The 17,776-nt window shown below is 39.5% G+C and overlaps 2 protein-coding genes across 2 annotated transcripts in view; one reads left to right on the top strand and one right to left on the bottom strand.

Annotated features, from left to right (window-relative positions):
* The window catches only part of ZNF821 (zinc finger protein 821), a 51,298-nt gene extending 44,698 nt beyond the window's left edge, over positions 1-6,600 (bottom strand). The window contains exon 1 of the mRNA XM_053715553.1: positions 6,405-6,600. The gene's annotated coding sequence lies outside the window, so the exon portion shown is untranslated. The remainder of the gene's footprint in view (positions 1-6,404) is intronic.
* A 184-nt stretch (positions 6,601-6,784) lies between these two features.
* IST1 (IST1 factor associated with ESCRT-III) overlaps positions 6,785-17,776 on the top strand; it is a 47,547-nt gene continuing 36,555 nt past the window's right edge. Inside the window, exons 1-2 of the mRNA XM_053715544.1 lie at positions 6,785-6,920; positions 11,955-12,054. Of these exons, the coding sequence (XP_053571519.1) occupies positions 11,967-12,054 (88 nt within the window). The 5' untranslated portion in view covers positions 6,785-6,920; positions 11,955-11,966. The remainder of the gene's footprint in view (positions 6,921-11,954; positions 12,055-17,776) is intronic.

Genomic DNA, 17,776 nt, shown 5'->3' with positions numbered 1-17,776 from the left:
TGGACGTCACTCCAAAATTGATGAAAAGACGAGAAGAAAACTGGTCTGGGAGACTACCAAGAGGAATATCTGGCAAGTACTGGCTGCGCGGTACATGTGACAACAATCTCACATATTCTTCATATGTCTGGGCTACAGGGTAGAGTGGCAAGACAAAAGCCTTTTCTTACGAAGAAAAACATCCAAGCCAGACTACATTTTGCAAAAACACATCTGAAGTCTCCCAAAAGCATGTGGGAAAAGGTGTTATGGACTGATGAAACCAAGGTTGAACTTTTTGGCCATAATGCCAAAAGATATGTTTGGCGCAAAAACAACACTGCACATCACTAAAAGAACACCATACCCACAGTGAAGCATGGTGGTGGCAGCATCATGCTCTGGGGCTGTTTTTCTTCAGCTGGAACTGGGGCCTAAGTTCAGATAGAGGGAATTATGAACAGTTCCAAATACCAGACAATATTGGCACAAAACCTTCAGGCTTCTGCTAGAAAGCTGAACATGAAGAGGAACTTCTTCTTTCAGCATGACAACGACCCAAAGCATACATCCAAATCAACAAAGGAATGGCTTCACCAGAAGAAGATTAAAGGAATGGTCCAGCCAGAGCCCAGACCTGAATCCGATTGAAAATCTTTGGGGTGATCTGAAGAGGGCTGTGCACAGGAGATGCCCTCGCAATCTGACAGATTTGGAGTGTTTTTGCAAAGAAGAGTGGGCAAATCTTGCCAAGTCAAAATGTGCCATGCTGACAGACTCATACCCAAAAAGACTGAGTGCTGTAATAAAATCAAAAGGTGCTTCAACAAAGTATTAGTTTAAAGTGAAGGTAAAGTTTGAACTATCTATAAACACTATTCAATTGTTAACATCATAAATAATCTAATCGCTAACTTCTTTTCTACATGTCATCATCTATTTCCCCAATAAACATGATTTATATTATCCCTACCGTGGTGTAACGGACTCCTCCCATCAGCCATTTCCTGATGTCTGACGTATAGAGCGGTCCCACTCGCTCAATACGTCTCTCTTAGGCTCGTTTACGTGGATCACAATAAGTACGCATGCGCATAAAGGGATTTCAGCCTCTGATCTTGTTTCCCATTCGGAGAAAGAAGCCTACGTATTGCAACAATTGCAATAGGCATGCGCAAAACAGGAGCGCTTTTCTTCCAAGGAAGAGAAAAGAATAGGAACGCATGCGCATATTGTCAAACAGGGCAATGACGTTGAATGACGGCCGATGACGGCCGCCTAACGGCCAGAATCTCAATTGGCTGCTGGAAAAACGTGACCAGCAAGTAAAAAAAAATTACATGAACGGGTTGAATTTACATATTGAAATAAAGTAATTAAAAACGGCGAAAACAGACTTTAGAATAAAATTTAAAAAAATTGATGAATGGAAGTGCCATTCATTTAGGCTGGGCTGTATAATGCAATAATGAGATATAACGAACTTTACCTTCACTTTAAGGGTGTGCACACTTATGCAACTATATTTTTATATTTTTTCTTCCCTCTATCTAAAACATTTCAGTTTGTTTTTCAATTGAGTTGTACAGATTATTGGTTACATTAAAGGTGGACAAAGTTCTGAAATGATTTATCTGTCTCATTTTTTTACATCACAGAAACCTGACACTTTAACAGGGGTGTGTAGACTTTCTATATCCAATGTATATGTGTTACAGTGCTATATATAATTCAATTTATGTGATAATAATTTATATAAATTGCCCTACTTACGAGTATCTTATTACCTATACCTAAATATAGTCATTGGGAGGTCAATAGATATTAACCCCCATACCTTGTTAAGGATACATTTATATATACTATTATAACCCCCAATGTAATGAGTGTGTATTGAGTAATCAGATAAACCAAATATATGAGTAAATGAATTATGTGTATTAATATTATAAGTGTTATAATAATGTGACCCCAACTTGATAATTAATATTAATAGTCAAATAAACCTCTCTGTGTATTGATCTCTATTAGAATGATTAACTTTCTTATCGACAATGTTGTAGGGCAGTGCTTGACAAATATCTAGGAGCCAGGCATTTTTTTTGTTTTTTATATGTGTGTGCGCGCGTATATATCGGCTTTCACAACTCAATGCCTGACTCTTTTTACTGATGTGACCATACTATTATCTATCACACTTGTAAAATAATAATAATATACAACCATCAAAACACATTTTCAATGAGGAAAAAAAAGAAAATATATAAAAAACACACACATATAATTTATTTTAAAATTTTTTGAGTGTGTTCTTATTTATGGTTGTATTCAGGTCTTTTTTTTTGGGGGGGGGGGGGAAGAGGTGCTGCTACTCTTTGATAGGTATGGGAATTCTTTTGAACACAAAGCCTTAGTTGTATAAAATGTTATCCTCTTACAGTAATAAAAAATTAAAAGCAACATGAAAATAAGGAATTCCTTTATGGTCAATATACTCAATTTTATTATTACACCTAAAGAATGGTAATTCAATTATGACAATATTTTTAAGCCATACTGTGCTGTTTATATTGGGATCGCTTCCAGTAGCTCTCAGGGTGTTTGCAGTGATGCCTCGATATTGAGGCATCCTGCAATACCCTTTTTCAAGCATCCGATGCAGAGAGAGCCACTCTGTGGCCCTCTCTGCACCGGTAGCGATGGTGCCGATCGTTGGTGGCTGGGAGCTTAGCAGGGAGGCGGGCGGGCCCAGCACTACCCATTATCCGGTTCCTTAAAGTGCAATGTGCATGCTGGGTGCCGGGAGCGTGCGCGGGGGGCCTGCGTGGGCGCGCGTGCCACAACCACTGCCACCAATGATCCCTGAATTGCATCGTGAGAGGTGGGGGGGGGAAAATCGGGGGTGGAATGTGTCAGGTGGGAGGCTGATCTCTGCACTAAAGCTAAAACTAACCCTGCAAGCTACCTACAAGTTACCCAATTAACCCCTTCACTGCTGGGCATAATACAAGTTTGGTGCGCACGCGGCATTTAGCGGCCTTCTAATTGCCAAAAAGCAACGTCAAAACCATATATGTCTCCTATTTCTGAACAAAGGGGATCCCAGAGAAGAATTTACAACCATTTGTGCCATAATTGCACAAGCCGTTTGTAAATAATTTCAGTGAGAAACCTAAAGTTTGTGAAAAAATTAGTAAAAAGGTAAACTATTTTTATTTGATCGTATTTGGCAGTGAAATGGTGGCATGAAATATACCAAAATGGGCCTAGATCAATACTTTCTGTTGTCTACTACACTACAGCTAAAATTAACCCCTACACTGCTGGGCATAATACACGTGTGGTGCGCAGCTGCATTTAGCGGCCTTCTAATTACCAAAAAGCAACGCCAAAGCCATATAAGTCTGCTATTTCTGAACAAAGGGGATCCCAGAGAAGCATTTACAACAATTTGTGCCATAATTGCACAAGCTGTTTGTAAATAAATTTCAGTGAGAAACCTAAAATTGGGAAAAATCTAACTTTTTTTATTTTATCGTATTTGGCGGTGAAATGGTGGCATGAAATATACCAAAATGGGCCTAGATCAATACTTGGGGTTGTCTACTACACTACAGCTAAAATTAACCCTACAAGCCCCCTAATTAACCCCTTCACTGCTGGGCATAATACACGTGTGGTGCGCATCGGCATTTAGCAGCCTTCTAATTGCAAAAAAGCAACCCCAAAGCCATATAAGTCTGCTACTTCTGAACAAAGGGGATCCCAGAGAAGCATTTACAACCATTTGTGCCATAATTGCACAACCTGTTTGTAAATAATTTCAATGAAAAACCTAAAGTTTGTGACAATTTGTGAAAAAGTGAACGATTTTTTTTTTTTTTTTCTTATTTGGATTGCATTTGGCGGTGAAATGGTGGCATGAAATATACCAAAATGGGCCTAGATCAATATTTTGGGTTGTCTTCTAAAAAAAAAAAAAAAAAAAAAGAAAAAAAAAAAAGAAAAAATGATATACATGTCAAGGGATATTCAGGGATTCCTAACAGATATCAGTGTTCCAATGTAACTAGCGCTAATCTTGAAAAAAAGTGGTTTCGAAATAGCAAAGTGCTACTTGTATTTATTGCCCTATAACATGTAAACATTGGGCATTTCTAAACTCAGGAAAATATTTAGAAACTATTTAGCATGGGTGTTTTTTGGTGGTTGTAGATGTGTAACAGATTTTGGAAGTCAAAGTTAGAAAAAGTGTGTGATTTTTTCCTCATATTTTATATTTTTTTAATAGTAAATTATAAGATATGATGAAAATAATGGTATCTTTAGAAAGTCCATTTAATGGTGAGAAAAACAGTATATGTGTGGGTACAGTAAATGAGTAAGAGGAAAATTACAGCTAAACACAAACACAGCAGAAATGTAAAAATAGCCTTGGTCCCAAACGGTCAGAAAATGGAAAAGTGCTGTGGTCCTTAAGGGGTTAAAACTCTGTGCGGCACTAAAAGTTGCATATTAGTTGAAGGGATCCCTACACTATTTTATTATTGCTGTCTTATAAGATACAGATGTGGGTATAGGGTGTTTTGTGGACAGGTGATGGGTGGGATCTGAAGTGGCAAGTAATGTTTTGGCCTGGCTAGTAGCTTAGGACTTGACATTTTAAGCCCTGTCTTATTTTCTAGGAACTTAAATATGGTGCTTGGTGTACTCAACTTTAAATTACTGGCCCTTTTTAAGGCTCCTCACAGCGCCCGTCACCGTTCCACTCTGACATACTAAAGCAGCAATGCTCAGACGAGTCCGGGGTATGCGTATGTTTAGGTAATTTAAAGGACCAGTCAACACAGTAGATTTGCATAATCAACAAATGCGAAATAACAAGACAATACAAAAGCATTAGTCTGAACTTCAAATTATCATTTTTTTTTCTGACAATTTTAAGTTGTTGTTGTTTTCCACTCCCCCTGTACCATGTGACAGCCATCAGCCAATCACAAATGCATACACGTACCATGTGACAGCCATCAGCCATTCACAAATGCATACACACTTATTCTTGCACATGCTCAGTAGGAGCTGGTGACTCAAAAAGTTTAAATATAAAAAGAATGTGCACATTTTGTTAATTGAAGTAAATTGGAAAGTTGTTTAAAATGGCATGCTCAATCTGAATAATCAAAGTTTAATTTTGATTGAGTGTCCCTTTAACGCTGTCTCATTCAGTTCAATAAAAACCTTATTTAAATACAGTTTTGGTCATTATTATATGAATCAGGACAAGTAGATTGTAGTATATATACACACACAGAATTTTTTGCAAGTCGGGTAGTATTATGAAGTAGCCGGGTGGGGGCAGTGTAAAATTTTCTAATATTATATAATTTTCTGCTATCCAAAGCACAGATTTATTGCATAATTTAACAATTTTGTACAATAAACATTGAACATTTTTAATATTGGCTTTTTTTGGCTAAAATTTTGTTTGGTCAGTAAAATCAGCCTGGGGGGGGGGCACTGTGGGTATATATATACACACACAGTGTGCTCCCAAATATTTAGTGATGGTAGATCCTAGGGTTTTTTGAAACGCTAGGATTTACCAGTGCTACAAATAAAAGGCACTTAGGCTCAGGAGCAAGAACACACTACTAGATAGCTGCAGATTGGTGGTTGCACATATATACCTCGTCATTAGTTCAGCAGTGCTATTCAGCTACCTCGCAGTAGTGCATTGTTGCTGCTTTAACAAAGGACACCAAGAGAATGAAGTAATTTTGATAGAAGAAATAAATTGGCAAGTTATTTAAAATTGTACAATCTCTCTTAATCATGAAGGGAAAAAATGGTTTTCATGTCCCTTTAAGTAGCATTTATAAATAACAGAAAATGTTATGTTATAATATTGCAAAGTATCACACTGCCCCCACCAGGCAACTTCATAATGTTGAGAACACACATCTTCCGAAACCTTGTCATCTTATAAATGTATAGTTAGTCCAATTAAAAAAAAAAAAAAAAGTATAATTTCTCAATGCAATACTCTTGTTATTTTGAGATTATATATATATATATATATATATATATATATATATATATATATATATATATATATATATATATATACATACATATATACACACATACATATATACACACACCATCTATAAATATTGAGAATGGAAAGGGAAAGATACAGGGAAAATCTAAAATGTTGAAAATAAAATTAGGTTTGCGTTTGATTTTCAAATAAGAATGGACATTATTCATTCTATAAAATGTCAATACACAACAAAAATAAACAAGCAAATAATCAAATTAACAACATATATATTAATAGTAGAAATATAATTAAAATAAAATTTAAATTCTACTAAAACATAATAGACACAAAATAAAAATTTAAAAAATCAAAATGCACTTACATGCATGACCTCGGTAAACCAGTCCGTCACCGGCATCCGGGTGTGTCCCGGCTCCGGACAGACAGACACCAAGATGGCGAATACGCAGGAGCGCGCATCAGGGACAGTAGAGAACAAGTCTTGTTTCTAGTAAGGTGACGTCACCACACAAGCACCGGAATTTCTATAGCAACTGATGAATAGTGGCGTCTGAAAGGTAGCGCGACCACCATTTTTGTTTGGGGCAACAAAATCGCTTTGTTTGACATTAAAGAACACAATAAAGCCTTAAACGTTATGGTGATCAAAGAGGCTGCTAGTAACTTTAGCACCCATATTTAACCCAATTTCTATTCCATCCATCGATTCCGGATATGATGGTGTGCGGATGACTCACTATCCTTTGATAGTGATATCATAAAGTCAATCTTCCGCTTGGAGAAAGTCACCAGGTATATTGAACAGTGACAAAATAAAAGTTTGTTTGTTGGACTGGCTTCCTGAGACACTGCGAGCCTTGAAAACGACGGAGTACTGGTAGGTGACGGTCTGGAACTTTCTGCTGGTGACAGAAACATAGAACTATAATCGTTTTTGACTGCGCTTGCAGGAAGCTGTGCAGGTAAATGATGGTTGGAGTCTCACTGAAGATCAGCAAGGGGGTTCCGATATTTTATCCTTAACCTACAGTAAAATAGCTATTAGAGAGAACAACCATTTTAGGGATCATAATTTTGTGTCCTTTATTTTCTGGTTCTTTTTCTTGGTGGCCCAGTTTTAACGGAGGGTATTTTGTATTATTATTACGTAAAACAAATTGAAATTACCTTTACCTTTCCTTTTAAATAAACCGGAAGGGTTTTACAACAAGGAAGTTGGTTTCTTATTCAAGCTGTTTCTTACTCGTGATATTCTGTTTCTTCTTCATAGAAGTTGGTTTCTTATTCAAAATTTTTTTTTTTGTCAGACTGCTTTAAATTAACTTTAAAATAAAAATATAGGTTTTATTTACATAAAAATATGATTCATATAATGTAGTTACACCGAGGTGGAATGGCATACATTGGCACCAATACAAATATTAAAATTTTGAATACAAAACTGATATTTTTAAAGGGTTAATGACCATTGGGCCACTGATTTTACTGTTAATATATTTAGGGTAGATTCCCCCCTCCATGACATGGAATTGTTTTTAATGTGGAAAAGAGAATTGAGCCCAAGCGCCCAGATAAGAACCTCTGGCTGTGCACAAAAGCCCCCTAGCTAGGCCACAGGAGAGAATGAATATAGAATGGGGTGTGCAAAGTGCCTGAAAGGCAGAGGTGCAGACTAAATATTAAAACGCAAAGGTGTGAGAATCGAGAAGAACACAGGATTGCGTTCGCTTGCGATTAATAGGGTGTTTGAGTCTTGATAAAGGCCTGATTTAGGGCCGAAACGCGTTGACCCAGCTGGTAAGCGTTATTCCTATATTCACTTTTTGTACACTCTACACTATCAATTTACTTTTCACAGGGACACTTTAAAAGAATTGAACAAGAAGATTCAAAGAAACACTCAGGTTTCCATCCAAGGATAACTACTATCAAACAAACAAGTTGGTCAATTTTTCATTGTCATTTGGGAATTACAATTGTAATTTGATAACATTGCACTGACAATCCAGGAGTCACTTCTCCACTTTTTCCCTAATCAGGACATTTTTTTCACTATTTTAAATCCACAGACTTGCAATTCAAATAGTTTTCTTTTTTTATTTTTTTCACGTGCATTTTTCTATTCTATTTAATCTCTTCACAGATTTCACAATCGTTTTTGAATTTATCCCTCTGTTAACCCATTGGGATAGTTTGCTACACTCTGTTTGTATTTTGCATCTTGCATTTGTACGCTTTGACACTGCTGTATTCATTTGCACTAACTCTCTGCCGCCGTAACCTCTTCACCGCATCTTTGGCTGGCTTTACACACCATTATACACCATTGTGTACACGCTTACACGCTCAGACTTTTAGCTATCTTATTGCAGACGCATATCACCTTTATTATTCGGCTCATCTCAGCATTTTAGCCATTATTTAAACATTATGGATCCATGATTAACACTCACATTGCCACTATTTATTATTGTTCAACATTGTTTTTATATCACTATTTTTAGTAAATTTCTTTTATTTTTATTGCCAACCAATGTTTTAGTGATCATTTATTCATTGTTTTATACATTGCTGCTATTGATTGTACCAATAAACACCCTTTTAATCGCAAGCGAACACAATCCTGTGTTCTTCTCGATTCTCACGCCTTTGAGCTTCAATATTTAGTCTCCACCTCGGCCTTTCAGGCGCTTTGCACACCCCATTCTATGGAATTGTTTTTAGCCTGGCCAAATGGTGTTTTGCGCACAGAAATGAATGCCAATCCTGGCATAGATGCTGTCCTTCCCATTTTTGAATAAGTAACTGATATTTTCAAAGGGTTAATGACCATTGGGCCACTGATTTCACTATGAATATATACAGGGCAGATCCCTCTACATGACATGCAATTGTTTTTAGCCTGGCCCAATGGTTTTTTGGGCACATAAATTGTATCCACACATTTATATACTGTTTTTCTCGCCATTAAATGGACTTTCTAAAGATACCATTATTTTCATAATATCTTATAATTTACTATAAACAAATATATAAAATCTGATGAAAAAATGGAAAAAACACACTTTTTCTAACTTTGACCCCCAAAATCTGTTACACATCTACAACCACCAAAAAACACCCATGCTAAATAGTTTCTAAATTTTGTCCTGAGTTTCGAAATACACAATGTTTACATGTTATAGGGCAATAAATACAAGTAGCACTCTGCTATTTCCAAACCATTTTTTTTTTTTTTTAAATTTGCATGTTACATTTTAACACTGATATCTGTCAGGAATCCCTGCATAACTCTTTACATGTATATTTTTTTTAGTAGACAACCCAAAGTATCTAGGCCCATTTTGGTATATTTCATGCCACCATTTCATAGCCAAATGCGATCAAATAAAAAAAAAAATTGTTCACTTTTTCACAAACTTTAGGTTTCTCACTGAAATTATTTACAAAAAGCTTGGCACACATGGTTGTAAATGCTTCTCTGGGATCCCCTTTGTTCAGAAATAGCAGACATATATGTCTTTGGCATTGCTTTTTGGTAATTGGAAGGCCACTAAATGCCGCTGTGCACCACACGTGTATTATGTCCAGCAGTGAAGTGGTTAATTAAGGAGCTTGTAGGGTTAATTTTAGCTTAAGTGTAGAGATCAGCCTCCCACATGACACATCCCACTCCCTGATCCCTCCTCAAACAACTCTCTTCCCTCCCCCCCTAAAGGTCACCCCCATCTTAAAGGGACACTGAAACCAAAAAAAATTTCCTTCATGATTCAGGTAGAGCATAGAATTTTATGCAACTTTCTAATTTACTCCTATTATCAATTGTTCTTTGTTCTCTTGCTATCTTTATTTTAAAAGAAGCAATGTAAATCTTAGCAGCCAGCCCATTTTAGGTTCAGCACCATGGATAGTGCTTGCTTATTGGTGGCTGACATTAAGCCACCAATAAGCAAGCATAACCCAGGTTCTCAACCAAAAATGGGTCGGCTCCTATGCATTACTTTCCTGCTTTTTAAATAAAGATAGCAGGAGAACAAAGAAAAAATAATAGGCGTAAATTAGAAAGTTGCTTAAAATTGCATGCTGAATCATGAAAGAAAAAAATTGGGTTTAGTGTCCCTTTAAGTACTGGCAGAAAGTCTTCCAGTATAATTTTTTTTTTAATTATATATTATATACAGGGTAGTATCCTCCCTGATTTCTCCCTCCCCCCTCTAACTGTTAGGCACCATCTTAGGTACTGGCAGCTGTAAATCTTAGCAGCCAGCCCATTTTAGGTTCAGCACCATGAATAGTGCTTGCTTATTGGTGGCTTACATTTACCCACCAAGTAAGCATAACCAAGGTTCTCAACCAAAAATGGGCCGGCTCCTATGCATCACATTCCTGCTTTTTAAATAAAGATAGCAAGAGAACAAAAAGAAATTGATAATAGGAGAAAATTAGAAAGTTACTTAAAATCGCATGCTGAATCATGAAAGAAAAAATTTGGGTTTAGTGTCCCTTTAAGTACTGGCAGAAAGTCTTCCAGCATAATTTTTTTTTTTTTTAATTTTATATTATATACAGGGTAGTATCCTCCCTGATTTCTCCCTCCCCCCTCTAACTGTTAGGCACCATCTTAGGTACTGGCAGCTGTCTGCCAGTATCCAGTTTCCAGTAAAATTGTGCTGTTTTTTTTAATAAATAAACCCTCCTTTTTTTTTTTTTTTTTTTTTTTTTTAATTCTTTCTTTCTTCCCTGTAGTGTAGCTGCCCCCCTCAATAGCATACCCCCTCCCAGATCCCTTCCCCAAATCCTTTTGCCCTCTTATTATGTACTAATACAGTACAATATGTGTCATAGTGTAGCGGTCCCATCTGCTTCTGCCCCATCGCGCGCACACATGCACGCCCCACCCACGCACGTGCACCGGCCACTGACAATCACGGACCGCGCGGAACTACTTCAGCCCACCCGCCCTCCCTGCTAAGGCTCCCACCCACGATCAGCACCATCGACAACTCTGCAAATCTTTTTCTGCAGTGCCCCCACTCGCAGTAGAGAGAAGCCCAGGACCTTAAAGGGACAGTTCACTCAAAAAATTCTCCCATTTAAATTGTTCTTAATGATCCATTTTACTTGCTGGAGTGTATTAAATTGTTTACTAGTAGCTCCTTTACCCCTATTTTGGCCTTTGAAATAGCCGATTTAGCTTGTGGTTTCCCAACCTATACTGAAAGTTTTGATACTGGAGTATCATCTATTGAATAGCCTAAGTAAACACAGCCAGCAGAAGAAATTAAAATCACAGTGGGGTGCAGGATAGTTAAGTAATAAAATGATAATTTGCCACATTGTTCTCTCTATGTATTGAGCTTTAGTTTTCCAGACAAATATAAGATAAGGAAGCAAGTGTGTGTACACAAAGTGATAACATAATGAGATCTGATATTACCTTAAGCTCAACCCGTTGTAATAGGCTGTGGTTTAAAAGCACAAAACCAGCTACTTCAGATACACAAATAAACCTGAAAATGCAAATTCTCATACATTTTATACTCTGCAGCTGGTATAACAAGTCATTGAAAATACATTAATATAAAAACAATTTTACAGTGTACTGTGCCTTTAAGAGCATAACGACCAGTGTCGTACAGGGTACGATGCTGGTCGATAAGGGGTTAAAACACATAAACTAGGTTTGAAAAATAAGGATACAAAAAACATTTATTTAAATATGTTGAAAATTTAGAGCACTAGATGGCAGCAGTGTTTGTTTTTATAGTGCTCCAGATATGTACATCATACCTAGGTATGCTCATCAACAGAATAATATGAGAACAAACAACATTTGCTTATAGAAGTAAACTGGAAACTTTTTTTTTTCCATATTCCTTTAAGTACAGTTGTGTTTTTGTTTTTATAACAGTAAGCCACTACCATGCTGGGGTCAGGATTCAAGGCTGAGAGATTAAGGGTCAATCTGAGACTGGTCATAAACAGACTAAAATTGCTAGAGAAGAAGAAAAGTAAGTACATTTTGGATTTGATGTTGATGAGAGAGATGGATTTTTTGAATGTTGCCTTGTGTGCTCTTTTTTTAAAGTGACATAAAATAACCGGCTGTGTGATTAATCATGATACGAGGCTATACAATATCTGATTCGCACAATTTTGCATTTTTTTTTTTTTTTTATTAAAAAAAAAAAAAAGCCAGAACTGGCTTCCTTAACGTCAAGTCAGTCACACAGCACGTAACACTACTGCCACCATTTTACTTTCCTCATGGTTTATCATGTCACCTCACACTCCCTCCTTGTGTGTAGGGATGGGCATAAACCAACTACTTTCAGTAAAGTTATTGTTCTGCAATCTGCTGCTAGTTACACTTGCCACAAATTCACCCAAATATGATGAAATTGGTTTTCCCATTAAAAAAAACAAACAAACCTGTAAGTAGGGGTGAACTTGTCTGTGCTATATTCCCCATGTTTTCACGAACGGCTATATGACTTACACCTGCAGCAGAGTGTGTGCTGCACTTACTTGGAAACATAAATAGTGCTGCTATTCATGTTCCTCCTTGCATACCCTGCTGCATTTTATATCTCATAGGTGACTGTTCAGGAAAACATGGCCAATGTGGAAAGAACCTACAAGTAATGTAACCACCAGGCAGTGTTTGAGACTTTTGGTGTGTAATTTTGCCTGGGCATGTGTTTGTCTTTAAATAAACATCTAATATTGATCAAGGTGCTTTAATGAACAAGCAAAATGTGCACTTGAAGTTTTGAATGTATGTTTATACAATATTTTAATAAAAAGGAAATGTGATTGTTTGCATTATGCATTCATTGTTTATTTTGTTGGCTTTAGTATAAAAATTGTGCTTGTCTGATATTCCCTAGAGAATCAAAACAGCAAATTCTGTAACCTATATTCTTTAAAAATTATGCAAAATGCCAGCTACAGTGATTGCTTAGAGCAGTGGGCAAACTTCATTATGGCTAGCCCTTATTGGTCACAACTTATGCAGATGTTACTCACCATAGTTTTCAGGTTTTGAAACAAGTGACCATTTGAAATAGTCACATGTAGGATTATACTTCCTGGAGTGTTTCTCAACTCCAGTTATTCATGATATCTTAATGATTAAGTAAAATAAAATATGCACAAAGCAGTTTTTAGGGGTTAAATTGAGTGGGTTTGGGGTGTTAGAAAAAAACGGCACTGAAAAGTGCCTTTACACTGCGGTCTATGGGGACTGTGATAAAACTGTATATATATATATATATATATATATATATATAATTATTAGGCAAGTTGTATTTTTGAGGATTCATTTTATTATTGAACAACAACCATGTTCTCAATGAACCCAAAAAACTCATTAATATCAAAGCTGAATAGTTTTGGAAGTAGTTTTTAGTTTGTTTTTAGTTATAGCTATTTTAGGGGGATATCTGTGTGTGCAGGTGACTATTACTGTGCATAATTATTAGGCAACTTAACAAAAAACAAATATATACCCATTTCAATTATTTATTTTTACCAGTGAAACCAATATGACATCTCAACATTCACAAATATACATTTCTGACATTCAAAAACAAAACAAAAACAAATCAGTGACCAATATAGCCATCTTTCTTTGCAAGGACACTCAAAAGCCTGCCATCCATGGATTCTGTCAGTGTTTTGATCTGTTCACCATCAACATTGCGTGCAGCAGCAACCACAGCCTCCCAGACACTGTTCAGAGAGGTGTACTGTTTTCCCTCCTTGTAAATCTCACATTTGATGATGGACCACAGGTTCTCAATGGGGTTCAGATCAGGTGAACAAGGAGGCCATGTCATTAGATTTTCTTCTTTTATACACATCACAGTATTAACCCATGCATGATTAAGGGAAATTAATCCCGAAACGTTGCTGTTTTATTGTGTCCTGAAATAAAAGAATTTGTCATTTGGAGTGCTGTGGACATTATCATCTTTGCCACTTCTAATACCAGCGCACAATTGCATGCGCTGGTATTACGAGTGGAGCGCAAATATTGCACTTGCAAAATCTTAATTTTGCGCTACACTCGTAATCTGGCCCTTGGTGTTTTAATGTCTCTTTTAACTAGATCACAGGTGAAATCTATTTACTGATCAATCAGCTGATTATTTCACCTGTTCTCTAGTTAATATATCAAGAGATTCTGGCCTATTAGGGGTACTTGAGGACTGGAATTGAGAAACACTGCATTAGGAGTAATACACCCCCTACATTCCAGAGCTTTTTCTTTCACTGTAATTCCTATATACCATGCAGTTTGTTTTTTGCTTCCAAATGAATAAGGTGAATTAAGAAATGCTTTGATCTTCATGTTGCCAATAGGAGTTCTCTTTCCTATCTGAGACCTATTATCGTCCTCAATAGTGTTTTTTAAGAACACAGGTGCAGTGAAAAATCTGTTACAGGGCTTCCCAGGTTAAATGCAGATTTATCTGCCAATCCTCTGGTCTACAGTGTGCAGTTCCTTGGCTCTGACCCTGCACTGCCTCAGATGGCCCTTTGGAAATATGCAGTCTCGTGCAGCTGTGGTACATAGTACAGGAGATTGCTGACATGCAAGCACATTTACACCTTCCACATCCCACCAACAGGATATGTAAACTTTATTCCCATAGCCTGAGGAAATTGATACACTTTGGGCATCTTTTGGGACTTTTAATGCCTCTGTCACTTTAAGAATATCGTGCCCGGCATTAGCGCACTCTGCTAATACAGACTCTCTTCAAACATGCTATTTTCATAGCAGTTTGATTAGGAAACGTCCTGGGCCTGCTCTCTGGTAGCCTACTAGGGGTTAAGAGCTGCAGTTTGTGTGTGCTAACCACTCTTTCCTGGAATTTCTCTTCTTTCCTTTTCTGTGCAGTAGCCGTCTTAGAAATGTGTGTGTGTGTGTGTGTGTGTATATATATATATATATATATATATATATATATATATATATATATATATATATATATATATATATATATATATATATATATATATATATATATATATATATATATATATATATATATATATATATATATATATATATCTATATCTCTATCTTTCATATAGGTGGCGAGAGTCCATGAGTTGGTCACTGATTGGCTATACATTCCTACCAGAAGGGGACAAAGTTTCCCAAACATCAAATGCCTATAAATACACCTCCCACCTCACTCATACCTCAGTTTTTAAAAAAATTGCCTCCTTAGGAGGTGGTGAATCATGATGTGCTTGATTCTTCAGTGAAAGGCTCTTCTAAGCATATTGAAGCCCAGATCCTCTCTAAGTACAGTTGTGACGGCTACCCCGACTGGGTAGCTCCGCCAAACGGGTCCTGCTTCCTCCCTGCCGACTGCAGCTATGTAGCTGGCAAGTTGACCACAGCCTGTAGCCACCCCTGATGCCCACCAGTACTCAGGGTCCCACCCTGTGGCAGACTCCAGCTACCCAGACTAGGTAGCTCTGCCAGAGTGTCCTTCCTCTGCCTGGAACAGGCTGCTATGTAGCCCAGGAAAGTGATTCTAGCAGAAGCCCACCCAAATAACTAGACAGACTAGCATTCAGGTGAAACAAGAACTGATTTTATTGAAAACACACACTCTCTTTTTATACAGACAGCTCATCTTGATAAGACCCTGGACAATCCCACTATTTTCCCGCCATTCCCGCCCCCTCCAGACAGCCCGGCACCTCCATAGGAGCCACAGTCCCACATAATCCCAATACCTAGGGGTGGCGGTCTCGGTGGGGGATCCTGGTGGAGCGGTGGCACTTCCAGGGTGTCATTTTAAAGCTCTCAGTCCCCCAGATGCCACAGCATGATTCGTTACTGGGGACCGGAGTTACAGTCCGTTGAAGTTATGGGGTTAGGGGTGTCCAAAACCCCTGGTTCCCAAAGGAGCTCCCCTCTGATAATTGCCACAGCTCTTGTCCTCACTAGGGGCTACCAATCCCCAAAAGAGCGGAGCTCTGGGGCAAAGGGCTGCTGGAGCGACCAGGGATAAAGTTAGCAGGTGTCCTGCTGTCCTGTGGCCGACCGGGAGTTCCAGGAGCCCGGCCAGCCTAGGAGGGTTTTCCTGGCCATACACCAGCTCTTCACAAAACAAGCAAACAAAAGCTTCCAGATATTGTGGTTGCTCTGAGGAGCCCAAAACCACTGAGAAACAGGGGTGAGGTTGTAGGGGGGGTGGGTTTTTAGCCGTAGCTGTCTGGTATCCGTGACCTCTCCCCCCCTTCAGTTCGGCAGACCCGGCTAGACCCTTAACGGGTCGGCCTGGGGCTGTCCGATGGTGGCCCTCCACTTCTTGGTTGCTGGGAGAGGTTATCCCATCTCTCCGGAGCTTGGGGCATCCTAGGGGGTTCCTGCTGGCGTTTATACCCTGCGCCCTGGGCGCAGGGATAGTCGCATAATGCAAAGTCCCAAAGCCGGCTCCCAAACAATTGCTGTTCCACAAGTTCTAGTGTCCTTAAGTTCCATGGCCAAACTGTCTCCCTCTGTGACACTCTGTGTACTGGCTGACCCACCCACAAACAAAGCCAGTGCCGGTTTCCCGGCTGTATCCCCACCCCAGACTGTAGGTTGAGGTTGCTCCTTGGTGGGGCAGGCAAGATTCGGATGCCCAAACTGGTGGCACCAAATGCAAGGGCGGGTATCCAACAAAGTTATTGCCGGTTTCCCGGGTGTTGGTGGAAGTTGCTCCTTGGTGGGGAAGGCAAAACTTGGGTGCCCCAAACTTGTTGCACCAACTGGATGAGCGGGTACCCCCCTGACCTGCCCCCTGTGAGAAATACTCCGGGACAAGAAAAGGGTAGAGACCCTGCCAAGCTACTTAGGGGAGAGACCGTCTGTCTCTTCTTCCGAAAAGATCTACCGCTGGGGAGGGAGGTCTGCAACCTTCGCTCCATGGGAAACTGCTCTGCTGCTGGGGAGAGAGACCGACTGTCTCCTCTCCCAGGAAGGGGTTCTGCTTACGGGGAGGGAGGACGACTACCTCCGCTCCCAGGGGATGGCTCTGCCGCTGGGGAGAGAGGCCGACTGTCTCCTCTCCCAGTAGGGGTTCTGTTTAAGGGGAGGCGAGGACGACTACCTCTGCTCCCAGGGGAGAGGGACCGACTGTCTCCTCTCCCTGTACCTGGCTCTGCCGCTGGGGAGAGAGACCGACTGTCTCCTCTCCCACGAAGGGGTTCCGCATAAGGGGAGGTAGGACGACTACCTCCGCTCCCAGGGGATGGCTCTGCCGCTGGGGAGAGGGACCGACTGTCTCCTCTCCCTGTACCTGGCTCTGCTGCTGGGGAGAGAGACTGACTGTCTCTTCTCCCACAAAGGGGTTCTGCGGGAGGGAGGACGACTGTCTCCGCTTCCAGGGGATGGTTCTGCCGCTGGGGAGAGAGACCGACTGTCTCCTCTCCCTGCTCCTGGCTCTGCCGCTGGGGAGAGAGACCGACTGTCTCCTCTCCCTGCTCCTGGCTCTGCCGCTGGGGAGAGAGACCGACTGTCTCCTCTCCCTGCTCCTGGCTCTGCCGCTGGGGAGAGAGACCGACTGTCTCCTCTCCCTGCTCCTGGCTCTGCCGCTGGGGAGAGAGACAGACTGTGTCCTCTCCCTGCTCCTGGCTCTGCCGCTGGGGAGAGAGAACTGGATAATGATAATCTGCGCTATAGACTGAATAAATGTTAAATAAAGGAATTCAACAATTTAA

The sequence above is a fragment of the Bombina bombina genome, chromosome 1 (assembly GCF_027579735.1).
Source record: "Bombina bombina isolate aBomBom1 chromosome 1, aBomBom1.pri, whole genome shotgun sequence".
NCBI classification, from domain to species: Eukaryota; Metazoa; Chordata; class Amphibia; order Anura; family Bombinatoridae; genus Bombina; species Bombina bombina.
Note: the sequence above shows the minus strand (reverse complement) of the source record. Positions and strands in the feature narration are given on the sequence as shown.